At 40.9% G+C, this 20,660-nt stretch overlaps 1 protein-coding gene across 4 annotated transcripts in view; it reads right to left on the reverse strand.

Annotated features, from left to right (window-relative positions):
* The window catches only part of FBXW4 (F-box and WD repeat domain containing 4), a 108,916-nt gene extending 90,332 nt beyond the window's left edge, over positions 1-18,584 (reverse strand). For all 4 annotated transcript variants that reach the window (XM_088842279.1, XM_088842277.1, XM_088842278.1 and 1 more), the window contains exons 1-2: positions 17,788-18,584; positions 1,174-1,269 (exon numbers count right to left, since the gene is read on the reverse strand). In XM_088842279.1, coding sequence (XP_088698405.1) covers positions 1,174-1,269; positions 17,788-18,584 — 893 coding nt within the window. The remainder of the gene's footprint in view (positions 1-1,173; positions 1,270-17,787) is intronic.
* Positions 18,585-20,660: the final 2,076 nt, after the last annotated feature.

Genomic DNA, 20,660 nt, shown 5'->3' on the forward strand with positions numbered 1-20,660 from the left:
TTCATTACGCACATTCCTCTTCAACATGCCCTTGCACCAGTTTGTGGCATACTCAAGTGGGCAACAAACAGAAGGGTTTGGAATTCATGTGTTTAGAGCCATCTGGTAAATAGCCATTTGCTCAGCACAAGAAACCAGGTTCATGCCAGGTGAACAGTGGAGAATCCCGGGGCAGCCTAGTAACCGTTTTGTGTATTTATTTGCCACACTGCTTGAAACCAGCCCAAAAAGACATCAGGAACAAAACCTTGACAGAGAAATAAACTCTTCCTTCTGGTAATAAAAGGCAAATAGGAAGGAGAAGGTAAAGCCCTTTGTCATACAAATTCATCTTTCTTCCCAAGTTTCTTTACCATCACCACTACCACATAATTCACAGGAACTCGTGTCAGTGAAAGCAGCAGAAGTTGGACACAAGCAAAACTGGACACCTCTTCATCACATGAAGAAGCCTGCCTGGCCCTATGAGCAGAGGTCGAGGTCAACTGGAATGTGGAATCATGCTGTTCCCTGTCCATTTCAACCAATCAACAAGGAGTACTTTTTGGTGAGTAATCAAATAATAACTGGAATAATTTAGTATCAGTGAGGTATAAAATCTGTGGCATTAGCAGTGCCAAAGCCAATATTTAAATCTCCTGCCATTTTTTCTAAGCTCTGCCTCCTGTAACGTATATATCCAAACCCTCAGATCCTATTTAGCTTTTTAATAAAAGTAGGAGAGAGCACTACAGGAAGCCAAGAGGGACGGTGTAACTCCCTAGAGTAGAACATTTTTTTAAAAAAAAATTGTAAAACAAGATGAGGTGGAGTATTGGCTTCATTTCTTTCTTTTGATGAGGTGTATTAACAGAGGTTACTTCTGAGTGGTAGGATTTAGATAAGTTTATTTTCTTCTTTAACTTTTTTTTCAAATTTCTACAATAAACATTTATTATTTTTATAATCATAAAAATACAGGCTCTGTTAAATTAAAGTACATTTTTTGGGGTAATCTTTTTTTAAATATGAAAAAAAGTTGTCCTTCTGCTGCCCCCTTCGTGGTGTTTAAAGAATCACCACTGGTTCATCACCCAAGTCAGGCACATTTATACTTCAGCTTGGACTAGATTTTTCATTCCCAGTATGCTTTTATGTCCCAGGGAGCTTTAAAGGAGTCAAGAGGCTGCTTACCTGCATCTCCACTTCAGCAGAATCCCCTCTCGGCAGCGCCCCAACCTCCAGTTCTGAGATACCTTCACTCGTTCCTTTACTGGTACACTGGCCATCCTATGTCCAGACAGAGGAGAAAATCCAGTCACTACAACTCACTGACAACCACAGAAAACTTCCTGGGCTTTTGAGTCAGGACTCAGGAACATCCAGAAAATATCTGGATAGAAGTGAAGGGGTTAGGAGATATGAAAGAGATAACTCTTCTCTCTCCACACTAAGATAATCAAGAGAGCCGAGAAGAACAGCCTGTGCTTTGCAGTGTCCATAGTAATTCCAAAGCAATCTAACAGAGCAAGGGTGACAAAGAGTACTGGTACCACTGGCTAGCCATGTGGAAAATATTCCTACCTCATACCATACAAAAAAATTAATTAAAAATAGATCACAGATTTAAACATAAAATCTAAAACTATAAAGCTGTCAGAAGAAAAAAATACAAAAATAGCTCTGTGACTCAAAGTAGACAACAGTTTAAGACAAAGCAACAATACAAAAGAAATATCCAACAAATTAGATTTTATCAAAATTAAAATTTTTTGCCCATCAAAATGAATACAAAAGCCACAGTCTGGGAGAAAGTCTTCACAAAACATATATTTGACTGAGAGGTTTATACCCCCCAAATATGAGGAAATCCTCCTTGTATATATATATATTTTGAAGTCTAACAAGGAACTCTCCTACATTCTTGGTGAGAGATGACAATAGTACAGCCAGTTTGGGAAAAGGTCTGGCAGTTTAATATTGATGTACTGCAAGGAGATTCAACCAGTCCATTCTAAAGGAGATCAATCCTGGGTGTTCATTGGAAGGACTGATGCTGAAGCTGAAACTGCAATACTTTGGCCACCACATGCAACGAGTTGACTCACTGGAAAAGACTCTGATGCTGGGAAAGGCTGGGGGCGGGAGGAGACGGGGACGACAGAGAATGAGATGGCTGGATGGCATCACCGACTCTGTGGACATGAGTTTGAGTGAACTCCGGGAGTTGGTGATGGACAGGGAGGCCTGGCGTGCAGTGATTCATGGGGTCACGGAGAGTCGGACACGACTGAGCGACTGAACTGAACTGAAACATACACCTACTCTATGACCTAGCAATTGAGGCTTTCATAGGGGCTCAGACAGTAAAGAATCTGTCTGCAATGCAGGATACTCAGATTCGGTCCCTGGATCAGGAAGATACCCTGGAGAAGGAAATGGCTACCCACTCCAGTATTCTTGCCTAGAGAATTCCACAGACAGTGGGAGCCTGGAAGGCTACAGTCTATTACTCAAAAGAACTGAAAACATATGCTCACAGGAAGACTTACACAAGACTAGTCACAGGACAGATCTTCCCAGGATCCCATCTAGTAGCCACATTGTATCTAGTTATGTCTCCTGAGTCTCCTCTGGTCTAATAGTAGTTTCTTAGTCTTTCCTTATGTTTCATGATCTTCAGTTCAGGTCAGTCGCTCAGTTGTGTCCAATTCTTTGTGACCCCATGGACTGCAGTACATCAGGCATCCCTGTCCACCACCGACTCCCAGACTTTGCTCAAACTCATGTCCACTGAGTCAGTGATGCCATCCAACCATCTCATCCTCTGTCATACCCTTCTCTTCCTGCCTTCAGTCTTTGCCAGCATCAGAGTCTTTTCCAATGAGTCAGTTCTTTGAATCAGGTGGCCAAAGTACTGGAGCTTCAGCATCAGTCCTTCCAATGAATATTCAGGACTGATTTCCTTTAGGATTGACTGGTTTGATCTCATTGCAGTCCAAGGGACTCTCAAGAATCTTCTCTAACACCACAGTTCAAAAGTATCAATTCTTCGGCACTCAGCCTTCTTTATGGTCCAGCTCTCCCATCTGTACATGACTACTGGAAAAACCATACCTTTGACTAGACGGACCTTTGCTGGTAATGTCTCTGCTTTTTAATATGCTGTTTAGGTTGGTCATAGCTTTTCTTCCAAGGAGCAAGTGTCTTTTAATTTCATGGCTATAGTCACCATCTGCAGTGATTTTAGAGCCCAAGAAAATAAAGTCTGTCGCTGCTTCCATTGTTTCCCCATCTAATTGCCTGAAGTGATGGGACCAGATGTCATGATCTTCATTTTTTGAATGTTGAATTTTAAGCCAGTTTTTTCACTTTCCTCTTTCACTTTCATCAACAGGCTCTTTAGTTCCTCTTTGCTTTCTGCCGTAAGGGTGGTGTCATCGGCATATCTTAAGTTGTTGATATTTCTCCCGGCAATCTTGTGCTTCATCCAGCCCGGCATTTCACATGATGTACTCTGCATAAAAGTTAAATAAGCAGGGTAACAATATACAGCCTTACATACTCCTTTACCTATTTGGAACCAGTCCATTGTTTCACATCCGGTTCTAACTGTTGCTTCTTGACCTGCATACAGATTTCTCAGGAGGCAGGTCAGATGATCTGGTATTCCCATCTCTTTCAGAATTTTCCACAGTTTGTTGTGATCCACACAGTCAAAGGCTTTGGCATGGTCAATAAAGCAGAAGTAGATGTTCTTCTGGAACTCTTTTGCTTTTTCTATGATCCAATGGATGTTGGGAATTTGATCTCTGGTTCCTCTGCCTTTTCTAAATCCAGCTTGAACATCTGGATGTTCTCAGCTCATGTACCGCTGAAGCTGCAGTACTTGGAGAATTTTTAGCATTACTTCGCTAGCGTGTGAGATGAGTGCAATTGTGCAATAGTCTGAACATTCGTTGGCATTGCCTTTCTTTGTGACTGGAATGAAAACGGACCTTTTCCAGTCCTGTGGCCACTGCTGAGTTTTCCACATTTGCTGGCATATTGAGTGCAGCACTTTCACAGCATCATCTTTTAGGACTTGAAATAGCTCAGCTGGAATTCCATCACCTCTACTAGCTTTGTTTGTAGTAATGCTTTCAAAGGTCTACTTGACTTCGGACTCCAGGATGCCTGGTTCTAGCTGAGTGATCACACCATCATAGTTATCTGGGTCATTGAGATCTTTTTTGTACAGTTCTGTGTATTCTTGCCACCTCTTCTTAATATTTTCTGCTTTTGTTAGGTTCATACTGTTTCTGTCCTTTATTGTGCCCATCTTTGCATGAAATGTTCCCTTGGTATCTCTAATATCTTGAAGAGATCTCTTGTCTTTCCCAGTCTATTGTTTTTCTCTATTTCTTTGCATTGATCACTGAGGAAGGCTTTCTTTGCTATTCTTTGGAACTCTGCATTCAGATGGGTATATCTTTCCTTTAAAACTTTTAAAATTTCTTTTTATCTTTTGCCATTCTAAGAAGCAAAAAAAGATTCCTTCCTGTTGTTCAGACGTGTATTTTTTCTAATTATGGCGAAGACTGAATATCTGGTTGTGTCTGAAAGCCATTTCTTCTGTGAAATGATCATCCATGTCCTTTGTCCCTCTTCCAAATAGGCTTATGGTCTTTTACTTGTGTGTTTGTAAAGGCTCTTTATTATATTCTGAGATGTCAATCTTTTCCTAATTTACTATTTTCTTTTACTTTATAGTATTTTTTCCATGTAGACATTTTGATTTTTATATATTCATTATTTCATGTCAATCTTTGCTAGAAATGACCCAAACTGATATGAATTTAATATGCAACAAAGTAAAGTAAGGAAAGAAATCTCAACTTAATTAGGGCTGTTGGGTTTGTATAACATCTCCAGCCTTACTAGAAAGAAAGGAGAGAAGAAAAATATACATGCCTAGAAGAATAGACTCTAAAATAGTCAACTTTGGGTAGCCAACTTTGGGTGTTTTTACTTTTTTCTTTGTGTTTTTATGTATTTCCCAATTTTTCTACAATGTAATATTTTGGTAAAGATAAAAATTTTCATTAAAATAATAATGCTTTTGATAAAACTGGATATCAATAGAGCAAAAAATTCTCATCTCATATCATAGTATGTATAATATATTCTCCCAAAATGAAAGAGTAAATTTAAAATATTTTTAACTAGAAGGTTTTTAAGTATTTAAATTTTAAATACTGCATAGAAGAAAAAAAAGAATAAAATGAAAGTAACATAGTAGGGGAAGGCTAACAATTAATGCTATGAGTACAAGTTTTATCCCTAAAGCTTTTAGGGGACTGATAAAAATCTATCAGGATAACAGCCTGTCTCCAATACCCAGTCATCAATATCCAATAGCAGATAAGAACAGGCACACAATGTTCACATGATAAACACTGCAGAAACATCCTGAAACAATAAGAGTTTACAAACATGCACATTAAAACAATTAATGAAGTACCACCACACATCTATTAAGTGGAAAAATCACATGCTAGCTTTGGTTTGATAAAAGGGTTTAGGTTTGTTTACATATTGCTGGTAGCTTATTAGTACAGTCTTCCAGAAAGGAATTCTGTCAAGAAAAGTTGTTACAGGATAGCTTCTGACCCAGCATTCCCAAAACTGTCTCACAAAGAAATAATTCAAAAGAAAAATGTTTTTTACAAAGATATTTATCGTTGCAGCTGTATAGTAAGAGTTAAAATCTAGAAATAGCCCAAATGTCTACCTGTGGGAGAAAACGGTATACTAATGCAATAGAATAAATATGGCTATGAGAAATGACAAATGTGAACAATGCAAAACATTTTGGATATTACTATAACAGTAGTGGTAATTTTAAAACAAAGTCTAATTTATAAAGATACTACATAAAACTATGTATCCATAAATAGATCAGAAGAGGTAAACAGATGGAGTTTTAGGAAGTAAGTATTTCTTATAAGGATAGTATTTCATGCAATTGTGATGTTTGAAAATGACAAATAAAACAAAATAACAGATAAGTTACAAATCACTATGAAAATGGTTATTTTTTATATAGAGTAGCAGTTTATATTTACAAATGGTGACATCACTAAAGCTAATCTAATAATCATTTATTTTTCTTCTAATTTAATTACATCTCTTAGAAATTATTCTTTTAAAGTCAGGCTGAATGATTAGGATTTGGGTACACATATGTTAAAGCTAAAATATATTACTAAATTCTTCCACTGGGTGAACACAGTCCTCAGTTTCACATTTCTAGACAGCAATCTACACTACTGCTAGATGGTTAGAAAACTGAGGTTAGCTATGAACAATCTCCTCTTTCATATGTGGGAGAGACTTGGAAATAAAATTTAACAGCAAGTCTAATCTTTTTCATTAAGACTTCAATTGTTTTGGTTCATCCTGTTAACTGTCTTTTATGGTCCTCAGTTTTAACTCTAAGTTAGCAGGTAAAGGTGAAACCAAAAATTGAATATTCTGGATCACAGCAAGAAGGAAATAAGGGGGAAAGAATCAATATACTTCCTGAATTAGGATAAGGACAATACTTCTGTCATCTCCCTGGTCACTTAAATGCCATTTGGTGACACTTTACTAAAGGTCAAACAAAACACTGCCCTGAGGGCCTGATCACAGCAGCAAGAAACTTTCAAAGTTGAACTTTAGAAGCTGCTACCAAGCGGCAGGTGCAAGCATCCTCTCCCACAAACAACAACATAATCAAAGTACTTGGCTCTGGCCCTTCAAAACAAATTTCAACTGTAAAAAAATGTTCCACTTGGCTTTCACTTGAGAAATAGTACCACTTTGCTAAAAGCAGCTTAACGCAGCTTTTTTTTTTTTAATCCCTTTTGTTTGTTCAATTCTTCCTGATGGTTAATTTCCCTTGTTGGTGGCCAAATCATATGTATAGTCTTATTGGCTTTAGCACTTGAAAAATCAGGAGGAATAAAAAAAAAAATTTCTGTCTCTGAAAACAGGTAGCCCTCCCTCCCTGTGGGGACCTATCACAGCCCAGTTAAAGGGAGTTGGTAGAACAAGGCATCCAAAGAGGTTGAAAAGACAGGAGCAGGTGCCCCTGGGAATTCAGCAGGGACTCTTGCTTCCCATCCCAGAAACACTCTCCGGTTGGCTGTTCCTTCGACAGTTAGTGGTGTCAAGTGGGGGTGCTCCCCCCAAAATGATTAGTGCCCTGTAAATAAACTTCTGGCGCAGCTGTTAATGCATGGAGAAATCTCTAACCTGGCCCGTGGGCCTGGTGGAACTTCCATTTTCCCAGCCCTCTTTTTTCTTGCCTCAGGCTCATTTTTCCACTTGGCCCCCCTCCCTCTCAGCTTTCCGGCACTTAGTCACCATTATAGTTTGACTGCATTCCTGGGTGCATGACCTATTTTAAACAAAAACAACACAACAGGCACCCACAGTAAGGTATCAGGCCCCTTAGAATCTTGGCAACAGTGAGTCCAGAGGGACAGAAATTAATCTAAGCAGTTATCTAGAGTTCCCTTTCATTTCACCTCTCCTCATTCACACTCCAAACCAAAAGCAAATAAATAAACCAAATTTGAAGAAAAATGGCTAAGGGATGAAGCGGGGAGGTGTGAGTATACTAGAGAAGTCATATCCACACAGTCTCTGAGATCAGAAACCTTCTGGATCACAAATCAATTTCCCTCTCTGGCTCATCTTGAAGTTTGATTCCTCTTGATACCGCGCATGCTGCCTACCTGCTGACTGACGTGATTTCCATAACATCTTGCTGCCTTGGGAATTCAGGAGAGGAGGGTATCTGTCCACAAGCACAGAACAAGGCCATCTCAAGGGGCACTGGGCTAAGGAGCAGAGACAGCATATGCAAAATGATGCCTTGGGCTTGGAGTTTTAATTCAACATTTTCTCAATTTCTTTGATCTTTCTGCTCACTGGTAAGCAGATTTCCCCCATACAGCCTGTGCCTACCAGTTCTGCTACCAAGACTAAGAATTTTGCTTTAATGTATACACAAGTATTTAAACAGTCCAAGACAAGATTTCTAACTCTTCATTTATACATATGTTAGACTAAATCCTCCAATGGCCTCAGGATCAGAGGTCTATAATTAAGGTTCAAATTAAATCAATGAAAAACCATATACTATGTTAAACTCTTATCCTTCAGGCCAGGAATAGGAACAGCCTCAACACCCAAGGTGAAGTGAGATTACAGAGAAGATGCCCAGCATGACGACAGGACAGAGAGCACAAGGAGAGCACAGAGCAGACCCACACATCCCTTGAAAGGCCTCCGAACGTCAGCTCCCCATACTTGTTCAACCTCACCTCCCAGGGCTTCACACTCTGCAAATGAACTCCCACCAAGCCATATCTCTTTTACATTCCTATCCCCATATCTTCTCCTATATTCCCAGACCAGCCTACCTTTGTCCCCAACAAATGCTTACTTCCCACTTTGGGACCTAGTCAAATCCATCCATTCTTCAAAATCCAGCTTTAAGCCTCTACTTCCCTGACTCCTCCAACATTCTTCTCTCTCTCATGTGAACCCTTAGACTGAACCTACCGTAAACTCTGGCATTATTACCTTTGCATAGCTGTATGCCTCGGTTGTCCAATACAGTCATAATTTCCACAAAATTGAGTCTTAAAACTCTCAGTACTTCTAAAAGTGGATCTCGACCAGTATGCTTCAGAGCAGTGATATACCAGGAACCTTAAATAAGTCTGCTATTAATTTTTTAATGATTTATAGACCTTATTTTCACTAAACCAAAGATCCACATTTTTATGAAAATATCTGTCAGACAAATTGCTGAGCCACAATACGGCTTATGACAAAATTTGCTACAAAAAAAAGCAAAGACTGCATGTTCAGAGCAACATACATGAACTTAACCTCTAAAGATATGAGAGTACAAGGTCAGGGCAGTAAACAGTTCTACTCAGACATTAACATACCAAAGCAAGTAAATGGACAGGTTTTTCAACTTTCTAAAGCCAGGTTTTTTAAAAGAAGACATTCATCTTTTAATCCTTTAATGTACTATCAAAAGTTCTATCACATAAAAATATGTCTTAGACACAAAAGCTAAGAACCTTGGTCCTAGTATAATAGGTATTTTGATAGATACTGCCTAGGAACTGCTTAAGCAAGTTCTCAAAAGTACAGTTCTCCCTTTGGGAAGTCACACTTTCAACAAGACTTACAGATTTTCAAGAACCTAGACGCACTACCTTCAAGCTCCAAAGGCCTTTCCTAAAAATGTACAAAATACCACATCTTCAGAAATTCAACCAAGGCCACCAAATTCTTATGCTAGAGAGGCTCAAGGAAAGGAATCTGAGCAGATGAAGTATCTTAATGTGGCACTCACATGTCAAAGTTATCCAAAGCAATGGGCATAACCCTGATTCTTTATGTGGGTTTAGGATTTAAGACCGTGTTCACATTCATTTTCTCCTGCTATTGGTCAAGTTCTAAATTTGCAGGGCACTTGATCAGTGTTTGTATTATGCAAGACGTTAGGAGATATTAAGTGGGAGAAAAAAGAATTTGAAGTCCAACACACTTTGGACAATGCTGAAACAAAAGTAAACAGGTCTCTCTTGTAAGGACTTCCTTTAACTTACCAATGGGCATTGTGAGCTCTCAAAAGAGGGGATATGGAGCACAGCATTTCCCATACTCATTTAATCACAGAATCAGTTTTTCAAGAATCCCACAATACAGCTTTCAGAAAGGCTGATCTAGCACTTACTAACAATAAACAACAGCAAGAAAGATGCCACTATTTTTTGTGAACAGGCCATTTTCTGAGTCATGAATCAGGTACTACCAGACTCAGAAGTGAATTTGGTTCTCATATCGTCAGTGACTTTTCCCTGGGCTCCTCATCTGAAATGTGAGGAATAATTATACTGTTCTGCTTCCCAGGGTTTTTTTTTTGTTTTGTTTTGTTTTAATCTTGTGATTGTGTTCCATATTAATCACCAAAACAGGTTCTCAGCCCAAGTGGGCAGGCTTCAAAATTGCTGGTGCCCTTGCAGCCTGGATGAAGAGATGGAGAGAACATGAACCAGATGCCACCCAGAAAGTTTTTACATCACCAGTTTCCAGGCCATTATGATAAAGTCAAACTGCAGACAAGATAAGGGATGAAGAGAGGCTCTCCTTTAGTAACTCACTTCTGGAGGGAGGCCCCTTAGTCACACACACCACCTGTATCTGAATCTTGACTCACCTTTTCAACATGGACTTTCTAAACGAAATTCAAAGAAACACAGGTGGTCAGGGAAGATTCCCTGATCTACAGGGAAGAAAGAAAAAGCAACACCAGCAGAAGACTATTTCCCTTTCTCTACAGAGAAAGAACCCATTACAGAGCTAGTGAGCAGGGGAAATAGCTTTCCTTTCAGTGCAACAGCTTTCCAGGAAAAGTATCTCAACATATTTACTATAAAACAATTTAATTTCCCTGTCCCATCACCTGCCACCCCATCCCCATCCCCGCAAAAAGCCCACAGATTGTGGATTTCCTCTCATTCTTGGCAGAGTTACCAGAAGAAATATAATACCCCCTTCGGACTGTTCCCAACAGCTGCTGGAACAAGAGGGGAAGCTGGGGGTAACCTTCCAAAGCTGCCTCTAAAAATGACCATTCCCCCTGCCAAACCATGCAGTCAGTGAACACAAGACAGCCCTTTTTCTACTTTCTTAAAGAGGAGATCCCAAAAGCAAGTGTTCTCTGGCCCAAAATACTGGCCTCCAGCCCAACTGTCCTCCTCAACTTGACTCTAAGCTGGCACTTCTAATACCTAATTCTTCCTTAACATGCACTTCTTAAAATAATCATCTACTTCTTCACTAGCATTTTGGCTAGTTTAACGTGCCAATATAACCAAGTTAGGGTTCTTATCAAACTCCCACTCAGAGTAATATATCCTTGTCTCTGTCCACCTCCAAAATACTACATTCCTCAGGTGTGTACACAGCGTGCGTGTGCACACACACACACATCTCCTTTCAGGTCAAGAACCTTCCCACAAAAAAGTCAAGGAACAAAGCAATGGTAAAGTTGCACTGTATCCCAGCCCTTTTCCCCTTCCCTAATATCATCTACACTAAATACACCTCAGTTCTGTCTAGAAAAGCCCCACTGCCAGGCAGCAGAGAAACTTCCAGTTAACCTTCAGCCTCTCAGCTGAGACCACCAACAAAGAAGTTCATGAATGTCAACTGGGGGCACAGGCAATATCTCTCTTTGCTGAGGAGAAACTGGACAGAGCCTCCAGCATCACTCCCCAAAGGTGACAGCCGGGGTTGAGTGAAGACCGTGAAAACTGTACAAGAGCTGGGGGAGAAAATATAATGGAAGGAATGATTTGGAATCAGGGGCAGGAGAAGGTGGAGGCATGAACTGGCTGACCCCAAATGTCTTTTCCATCTCTAACTCCTATGATTCTTTGACCTCCAATTTTGTGCTGCGAACAAGGAATGGAAAGTCAACAGACGTGGTGATGTTTTGAAAGAGCCTGGCAGTCTGCTCTTGTCATTTAGTGGCCTTTGCATGTATTTTTTAAGGTGTCTCCATGCCCTGTCTTCATTTCACAGTTGTCACCTTTCTCAGCAATTTGAGCTCATGTCAAATACCAAAAAAGGAGAAGAAGAAAGAATGTACTGGCAATTAATTGTGGGCTAAAGAGGGGCAGACACAGGGGCCCATTGGGTGGCCCAGACTTTCAGGGAGGGCAGAGTGGACAATTTGGATACAATGAAAAACTGGCTTCAAGTTGAGACAAGGGAGTCAAACCTCTAACAAGAGATAAATTCTTTCTCCAGACAGTCTCATACTCAGTTTTAGATACAGGTGAAACCTTTACATGATTCAAAATTCATAAACACATTCTTAATTAGAACAAACATCTTGCTTCTACTGATTACACCTTAAATTATAATACTTGTTCAAATCTGAGCAAGACTGCTAAATAAAAAGGACTTTTCTCAAGAATAAACCAAATCTTTGGATTCTCAACTTCATCTGATGGCTGACACACCTGAGATAAATTCTGGAGTTTATCAAAAATCTGCTTCTGTAGATCAGAGTGTGGGGGCATGTCAATTTTCACTGGAAACTCAAAACTCAACTTTCTCCTTGTTTTTCCAGTCAATCTCATCTTAAATATTCAAAAGTTATTGGAGCCTGGCCTCAAGAAGAGTCTACCTGAAATTCTCCCTGTTCCATGGTTCTGAGTTAGGACCAGAAACTAATTCAATGCCAGGGTTATTCCAGAGTTAAAGTTAAGCTGCCACACAAAGATAATCCTTTTCTATGTCAAACACTTAAAAATACTTTTTTTTTAATATGTATGCTTCATCAGTAACCTCACTGCCGGTTTGATTTCAAGCAGCTCAAGCACAATCTTTATCAAAGATGAAGGGGCTAGACATAGAAAACTGAAAGTAAGAAATAGAATATTGAAATACTTTCAGAGATTTCATTCCAACATGAACTGTTTATCTTGTAGATTATGAGGACTTTGGGTTTCTCCATGATTCTGCCTTGAAAGTTAGGAGAGTCATTCCCTACTGTTCGAGTTTTACAAGACTGGAAAGGAGATAAGCAGCTTCCATGTTCTCACAGTCTTGAAGGAAAGTCCTCCAGTTTGCATTTGGAGGGACTGACTGCACTAGACCATTTCCTGCTTCCACAGGTGTACTGTTTTATTTATTTCAAATATGTAAACTGAATTCACTTTTATTAACTCACAAAACCATTCAAAACAAAGCCTTTCCAAAAAAGCTGAAAATAAATACATCCATATATGAAACCTTTCAATGAACTGGAGAACAAGTAAATGATTGCTTTCTAGGTACTGCAGAAAGGTGAAGGAGAGAGCCGAAGTTACTTTAAGTTGCTAATTGTTTTCTGAAAATCACTGTTTAGGCCTTAAAAGTAACCAGTGAGCAATGTCTTTTCTGTTCAGGGTTAGGAAACTTTATGCTTTCTGGGTCAGAAAAATGCTCTTAGGTGCAATCATTTTAAAACAAACAAACACACTCTGCTTATCTGTGTCCATCTCACCACTTTGGACGTTAATCATCACTGAAATAGATACCCCAGTCCCTCGGCCTCAAAGAGCTCCAAGCCTACAAGACCCTGGCTAAGGAATGAATGTACATGCCAGGGCAAACACCTCAGAGCCTGACTTCCTAAACAACTATTGTTAATTCTAGGCAAATCTATGACAGGCAAATGCAAGAAAGAACCCAGGTAATGCTCAAAGGATATTTGAAATAAAACTCAAGTTTGAAAATATACAGGACTTACTTTAGGAGGGAGACGATCAAGAGAGGTAAAAGTATTTAAGACTGCAAAAGTATTTTTAAAATAGATTTACATACATGGGTATACTTTTTTCTTTCCATTCCTTGCTTTTTTTAATTTACAGTGTCAGAATTTACAATTAGCACCTTTGCTCTTCCACCTGTCATACTTTCTAACTTCTTGCATTTAGCCTATATTATATACTGACAGAGTTAAATTTCATTGTTTTGTTCATAAGGACTGAACTAGCTTAGTTTTGCCTCTACTCTTTAGGGAAAACTTAAAAGATTGCTATATGAAACATTTCCTTGATTTTTATATTAAAGATATTTCTATTCCCCCAGGATTCATAAAACTTTCAAATAAAACTGATTTTAAACCAGATGACGGACTCAAACTGTCTTTGTGTCCACTTAAAACAAAAACAAAAACTCAGAAAACCCACCAGTGTTCACTGGTAGGGCAAGAGGCCTAACGGGAAGCAAATTATTTGTTTGTGGTTTCAAAGTGGCCAAAATGCCTTCAAGCACAAGTATAAGACCATTAACAAATCACAAGGAACCAAAGCAGTTCATCTTACTCAACAAAGCTATGATCAGTTAGGAAGAGCCAAACTGAATGGGACTTGCCCTGGGCCGGAAGGTCAGTAAACCTTAGCAGTTTGTGTTTCTGAGAATTCAGGAGGCTCTTCGGCAGGGAGAGCAGACCCTAAAGCCCACAGCTTCTGCTGTCATGTTTCTAAAAACATTCAGGACAGGTAAGAGAAATTCAGCCATGTATGTGTTTTCCCCCACCTTCTGTCTTTAGGCAGCCTCTCTATGTCAAACCATCTCCACTTTTGCTATATACAGACTGACTAGAGGAGAAGCCACACAACTTGAAAGTTCCATTTTACAACAATTTATTGAGTGCCTACTATGTGCTGAACACTGTGCTATCACACATCACAATGGTTAACCCTGTTTTACTGGCTATGTTACTCTCATTCTTTATAGATGATAAAACTCTGGGGCAGCGAAGTTGTGTGGCTTCTGATAAAATGAAGTTTTGTGCTTAAAAAAACTTGTCCTACTGTCCAGTGTGCAGTTAATTAGCCCAAAATATGAACTACAGCCCTGCCACAATCCAAACAGCCATACTTTCATTGAACTTTGGGCCCAGGCTCCCTAATGCCCTAAGGTGACTGGGGTACATGCCATCTCCCTCCAGGGATGATAACCACCCTTCTTGGTGGGTTATCATGTCTCTGCAGCTGTCCAAAAACAGACCACACTGGTAAACATTCTCTCCACCTGCTGTAACACGTATAACTTTCCCCCTCAACTCAGAAAACATGAGCATGACCCTGCTCTTTATCAAGTGTTATGGTAAAACAACTTCCTAGAAGGCTGGCGATACCACATTCTAGGACAAAGGCAAGAAATCAGAACATGTGGCTAAAAAATAACAAAGTCAAATCACCTGGCAGTCTCAACGTACTTTATACTGTAAACTTATTTTCATTTTGTTATTATCACTTAAAGAATGCACACTCATTCACATTATTTCCCAGAGCATTTGAAAAGGAAAGAAAAATAAACATAAATTCTTTCATTTGTTCATTCAGTCTCTATAAGGAGAGCAGTCTATGGCCATACCACCTTGAAAGTACCCGATCTCATCTATAAGGAGAGCAAGAAAGCCAAATTTTGCCATGGCTGGATTGGATTTAGGCATTTCAGACAACTGCTCTTCTAGGTCAACTAATAGGTTCTCTGAAAGAGTTTTTCGTTATAAGAAATGAAGATGGGCTTCCCTGGTGGTCCAGTGGTTAAGAATCCACCTTGCAATGCAAGGGACACCGGTTCAGTCCCTAGTCTGGGAAGATCCCAAAGTTGGCAGGGAAACGAGGCCCGTGTGCCACAACTACTGAGCCTCTGTTCCAGAGGCCACGTGCAACAATTACAAAAGCACGACTGAAGCGACTTAGCAGCAGCAGCAGCAGCAGCGGCCCTAGAGCCTGTGCCCTGCAACAAGAGAAGGCCATGCAGCAACAAAGACCCAGCACAGCCAAAATAAACAAATATATGTATATTTTTTTAAATTCTTTCAACAAAATGAAGGTAACAAGACTTATATGCCCCCCAAATCCCCAAAAATCATTATTATCAACAACAAAATCATACTAGAAACAATAAAAGTTAAAACAATAAGGTTCAAAATTTCCAAAAGACTGTAGCAATCCTGGACATCATTAATAATACCCAGCTGAAAAACATACTGAAAAAGAGATTGCAGTCACACCAAAAAAAAAGAATAGCATATTTAGGAATAATAACAGATATGTAGTTACTTTACAGTGAAATCCACAGAAACTTTTGAAAAGGCACAAAATTTTTTTTTTGCTAGGGGGCTGAATGAGAATGGAGATGTCACACTCTCACACACACACAAATCACAAATCCAACAAGGAAAATTTAACCCTAACAGATATTACACTCTATCAAAAAGCAACAATACTTAAAATAGAATGGAAATGGAAAAATACATCAGTGGAACAAAACAGAGTTCAGATATAGACCCAATATATATACATACATATATGAATGTATATGTGACTATATATACACAGATATATAAAGTTAATATCTGTCGAAGTACGCTTTCTAAAACAAATTATTTTGTCTTTCTAAAGAGAAAGACATGAAATACTTAACAAAAAGTTTAGTGGTAACTAGGTAACTGTTTAGAAAAAAAGAAGGTTGAATTCAGGGCCCTTACACCAAAAGAAAAGTGATATTGATGAAAGTGTTGACAATTTTAAAAAATCAAATTATAGGAAAACCAGCAGAATGTCAAAGAGAAGATTTATTATGTCTGTGAAGGAATCATAAATTTCTCAGTTTTGGAAGGGGAAGGAAAGATTAAAAAAAAATCACACAAAAACGGACATATTCTGATATATTTAAATCTAAAACTTCTATAGGCTAAAAACAGTAAAATAGAACAAACTGGGGAAAATATTTGCATCAAATGACAGATTAGAGCCTAATATCTATGACCCACAAGGATTGGAATCTATTAGCAGTGTCAATACCCCAATAATACATGGGCTAAGACTAGGAAAAGACAATCTCATAGGTGAAACAAACACAGGGGAAATACTTATCCTGATAAAGGAAGGCAAAATAACAAAACTTTGAGATATCATTATATGTCCACTAAAATAGCAAAGATTTTTTAAATTATTATATGAAATCGCTGCTAGTGCCACTGTAACTTGGTACAATGCCTTTTTACAAACCATAACCTTTGACCCAATAATGCCAATCTTGAGACTTTATCCTAAGGAACCAATTCAAAAAGACATGTATTATACAGTATCTGACATATCTCAATAAAGCTGTTACCAAAAAATGCATTGATTTATTCATTTCCTTGTTATCTATGACAGAAAAAGCTGGATACAACATGAAAGTCTAATATTAGAGGAAAGTTTTTAATCTCATAGTACAGCCCACAAACATTATGTACCCATTCTGCCAGGATCATGAGGATAGCTACTAAGTGGGGGAAGAAGTGTGCAAATGAAAAGCAATTTTCAAAACTGAACAGCTGCCTAGAGGTGATGATATTATAACTATTTATGTTTTACACCAACTTTCCTTAATGCTGCTATACTGTATTAAAATTATCTTTTAAAATTTTTTTAATCCAAATTGGATGGAGTTGGATGCAATCATAAAGTTTTTACTCCAATTCAACACATTTTCTCCCCTTCCTATGTAACAGCTTACATGATTAAGTTCTGCATTCACAGGCTTCAGATCTTACCAAGAACAGGCCAAAGTACAATATCATGCCTTCGCGTACAGTCTGTATACCTCATCCAACTCCCTGCCATAAGCAGGTACCCTTTTTGTGTGTCATTCTGCCTCCAGCAAGTCATAAATTATCGCTGACACTTGGACCAAGGGCCTTTTTTTTGGAGCGTGAGCCCTTTTCTCCATATTTGATTTTATCAGAGCCCAGAAGCCTAACGATCCTTAGAATAGAGAGGATGAATGTCCATAAAAACGTCCTGATAGCACACAAATGGGACATGGGCCCTACACCTGGATGGGAGGAGACCTCTAAAGCCACAGACCAGCCGGACTCCTCTGGAGCTGAGGAACCCAGACGGTCAACGTCTGCAAAAAGACACATTTAACAGCTGAAGAGAGTGCTTAAGATGGCTAATTGTGAGGAGCTGCCCACAGAGAGGGTGCTGACTAAGGGAGATGTTCTTGGGAGGTTTCCTCAGATGAAGGCCTCCGAGAGGAATTGCGTGCTCGGGAAGGGGTCGGAGGAGGCCGGGTTTGGAGCTCGGAATTCAGGGTACGACACGGCCCCAGGCCGACCAGGCCGCGGCGCCCCGCCCTTTCCCGGGACGCGGGGCGGCCTGGGGCGGGGAGCGGGCGGGCGCTTACAGGTCGGTGCCGAGCCGCGTGAAGCCGGAGTTGAGCGAGGCCCGGGCTATCCGGCGCCAGAGCAGGTCGCAGCTGGTGAAGCGCCGCAGCCAGCGGCACACCTGAGCCAGGCGGCCGAGGGCCTGCATGTCCAGGTAGGAAAAGATGAGCAGCAGCAGCTCCTCCGGCAGGCGCAGGAGTGCGGGCCCCGCGGCTGGGCGGCAGGCTGGCTCCCGGGCCGCCGCCGCCGCTGCCTCCTCAGCCGCTGTCGCCATGGCCGCCCGTGTCCCCGAGAGGCGGCCCCAAGCCTGACCCCCTCGTCCCTGTGCTCTTGCCGGCCTGGCGTCCTCCCGCCTCCCAGTCCTGACCCTCCATTCTTCCTTCTTCCCCTCATCTCTGCCTTTGGCCTCCTTTCGCGCCCCTGCGCTCCCCTCATCTCCCCTGACGCGCCTTCTCGCCCCTTCCTCCACGCTTCCGCCTCTCTCTCCTGCCTTTCCTAGGCCTGCACTCGGTCCCGCCTCGGCCCCCAGCCCCGTTTCCTCCTTCGCCTGTGGCGGCTCCGGCTTTCCTTCCGCCTCGCTTCCTTTTCCGCCTTGCCCTGCTCCCGCTTTCCCCTTCCCCTTCCTCCGCTTTCCTCTCGCGGCTCTCCCTTCCTCCTGCAGTTTCCTCGTCTCCCCGCTCTCGCCCTCGCTGGGCCCACCGTTCCCGGGGGTCCCCGCGCCGCCCTGGCTACCCATGAGCGGTCGCGGGGCCGGCCGGACGCGGAGCCAAGCCCGAGCCGCCGCCACAGCCGCCGCCCCGGGAGGAGGCGACACCATGCCGGACCGGGTCACATGGGGCGGCGCGGGCCGAGGCCTGGGCCCGCCCCTCACACCCGAGGCCGTGGAGCGGCTTCGTAGTGCGGGCGGGGGCCGGAGAGCGGCCCCCTCCCATGCCCCGGGCCGCCCTGAGCGTGTGCTGGAAACACAGCGTGCGTTCATCTAGCAGGTGAGGCCCACCAAGCGCCAGGTTAAGACCGCCAGAGGAGCATCTGCCTTCAAGCAGCAGCTAGTTTAAGGCCCTGCCCTCAAGAAGCACCCACTTGGGTGGCCTTCCCCCTCTCCTACCCCTCTTCTACCTCGTCTGATGCCTGCTTTCCACAGGCCATATACCAGGGCCTCACGAACTGCACCCCTAGAAGTTGGCAGGTTCCTTAGGCCGGAATCTCACATGGGGTGTATACCTAAGTTCTAGCAATGAGCTGGTATTTTTGACACTTTGGAAGACTGCAGTCCTCTAGATCCTGCATCCACTCCCTGGTCATGGATAAGCAAGTGGTAAAGCTATTAGTCACCACCCAAGTGCAAGTGGATTCTCCAAGGTCATCCAGGAGCCCTCCCCACACCGTTCATTCCATTCACAAGGGTACCATTTTGAAGGGAGAGCTAAGAAAAGTCTACTAAAGTCCCATGCTGTCCCATACTGTCCCCTCTAGTCACACATGGCTTAGGGGCATTAGTCCAAATTGAGGTGTGCTGTAAGTGTGAAAACCCACCGGATTTTGAAGACTTAAGCAAGATAAAGAATGTGAACTATTGTATTAATAGTTTTATATTAAGTACATGTTGAAGTGATAAGATTTTTGATACACTGGCCTAAATATACTTTTGTAACTACTAGAAAGGTTAGAGTTATACATGTGATTCGAATTTGCGGCCCACATTTTTTCTGTTGAACAGCACTGGGGGAGGCAGTAAGATTTGCAGGTGGGGGAGGAAGATACCTATCCCTAAGTATCCTGTGCCCCAAACCTTAATAGTAAAAATTTTAGGGGTTTGTTTTTACATCTTAAGATCCATTTTCAGAAACAAGAATGAACGAAAAATCAACTTTGGAAATTATTCAACAGGTAGCATAAGGAGAAACCTAGGAGAGGGAAGGACATTGCATTATGTCACCACAGAAACATCACGTAACAAGGTCAGACCGGAATCTGGCTTTGCCCTAGAATTGCTTTTTGATCTTAGCAAAACAACAACAAAAAACCCCACCTATCTTGGCCTTTTAGTGTTCTCAGTCTGTAGTGGAGATAATGCCTCTGCCTTACTTTCGAGGGATAAATGAGATGATCCCTGTAAAATGCTTTGAACTCCTCTAAGAAAATTCTCAATAATAGTTACAGGTCAAATCCTGTTACAAAAAAATACCCTACAAAAGGTGTATGTGTGGGGGGAGGTACAACAAAGGCTTTGTGTAGAAAAAAGATTTCCAAACTCCAGCCAGTGGTTTACTTATTATAAGCAATATTTAACATGACATTTCAGTACAACTAAAGAATTTAGACCATCTCTTAGAAATCATTATAAAGATATTTACTTATTTCATACTGTTAGAAGGCTGTTGAGGTCGGAATGCTGAATATTGAGGTAATATCATCAACTCAACATATATTGATTTTGCTACAGTTGAATACTGTGAGCCACTATGCAAGGAAAACAGATGAATATAGCATATGGTTCCTACATTTTGTCTTCTGATTTGTGTTAAACGTGTTTGTAATTTCTTATTGTTTGACTATTTTTTTTTTTAACCATTTCTTTACACAGAGTAAAACTTAAGTAATTCATCCACACTGTACCTAGTTTTCAGTAGAGGACTTGAAGTCACAGAAAATTGTTTAATTAAATCAAGTATTAAAATCCACAATCACACAAATGCAACTTATTCTTTATCCCATGTTGCCCTCATTGTTGGAGAAATTAAACCATCACTTAAAAATATCAAATCACCATCTTTTGCACCCAAACTGGAAATCAGGTGAACTAAAATTTATGGTTTACTGATTTCCAAAATAAGCCAAAGTACTCACTATGCAGAAAGGCAAAGCCAAAATGGAAAATTGGCATATATTCTGT

Source organism: Moschus berezovskii, chromosome 12, assembly GCF_049115385.1.
Source record: "Moschus berezovskii isolate FMDL1 chromosome 12, NW_MosBer_1.0, whole genome shotgun sequence".
Taxonomy (NCBI): domain Eukaryota; kingdom Metazoa; phylum Chordata; class Mammalia; order Artiodactyla; family Moschidae; genus Moschus; species Moschus berezovskii.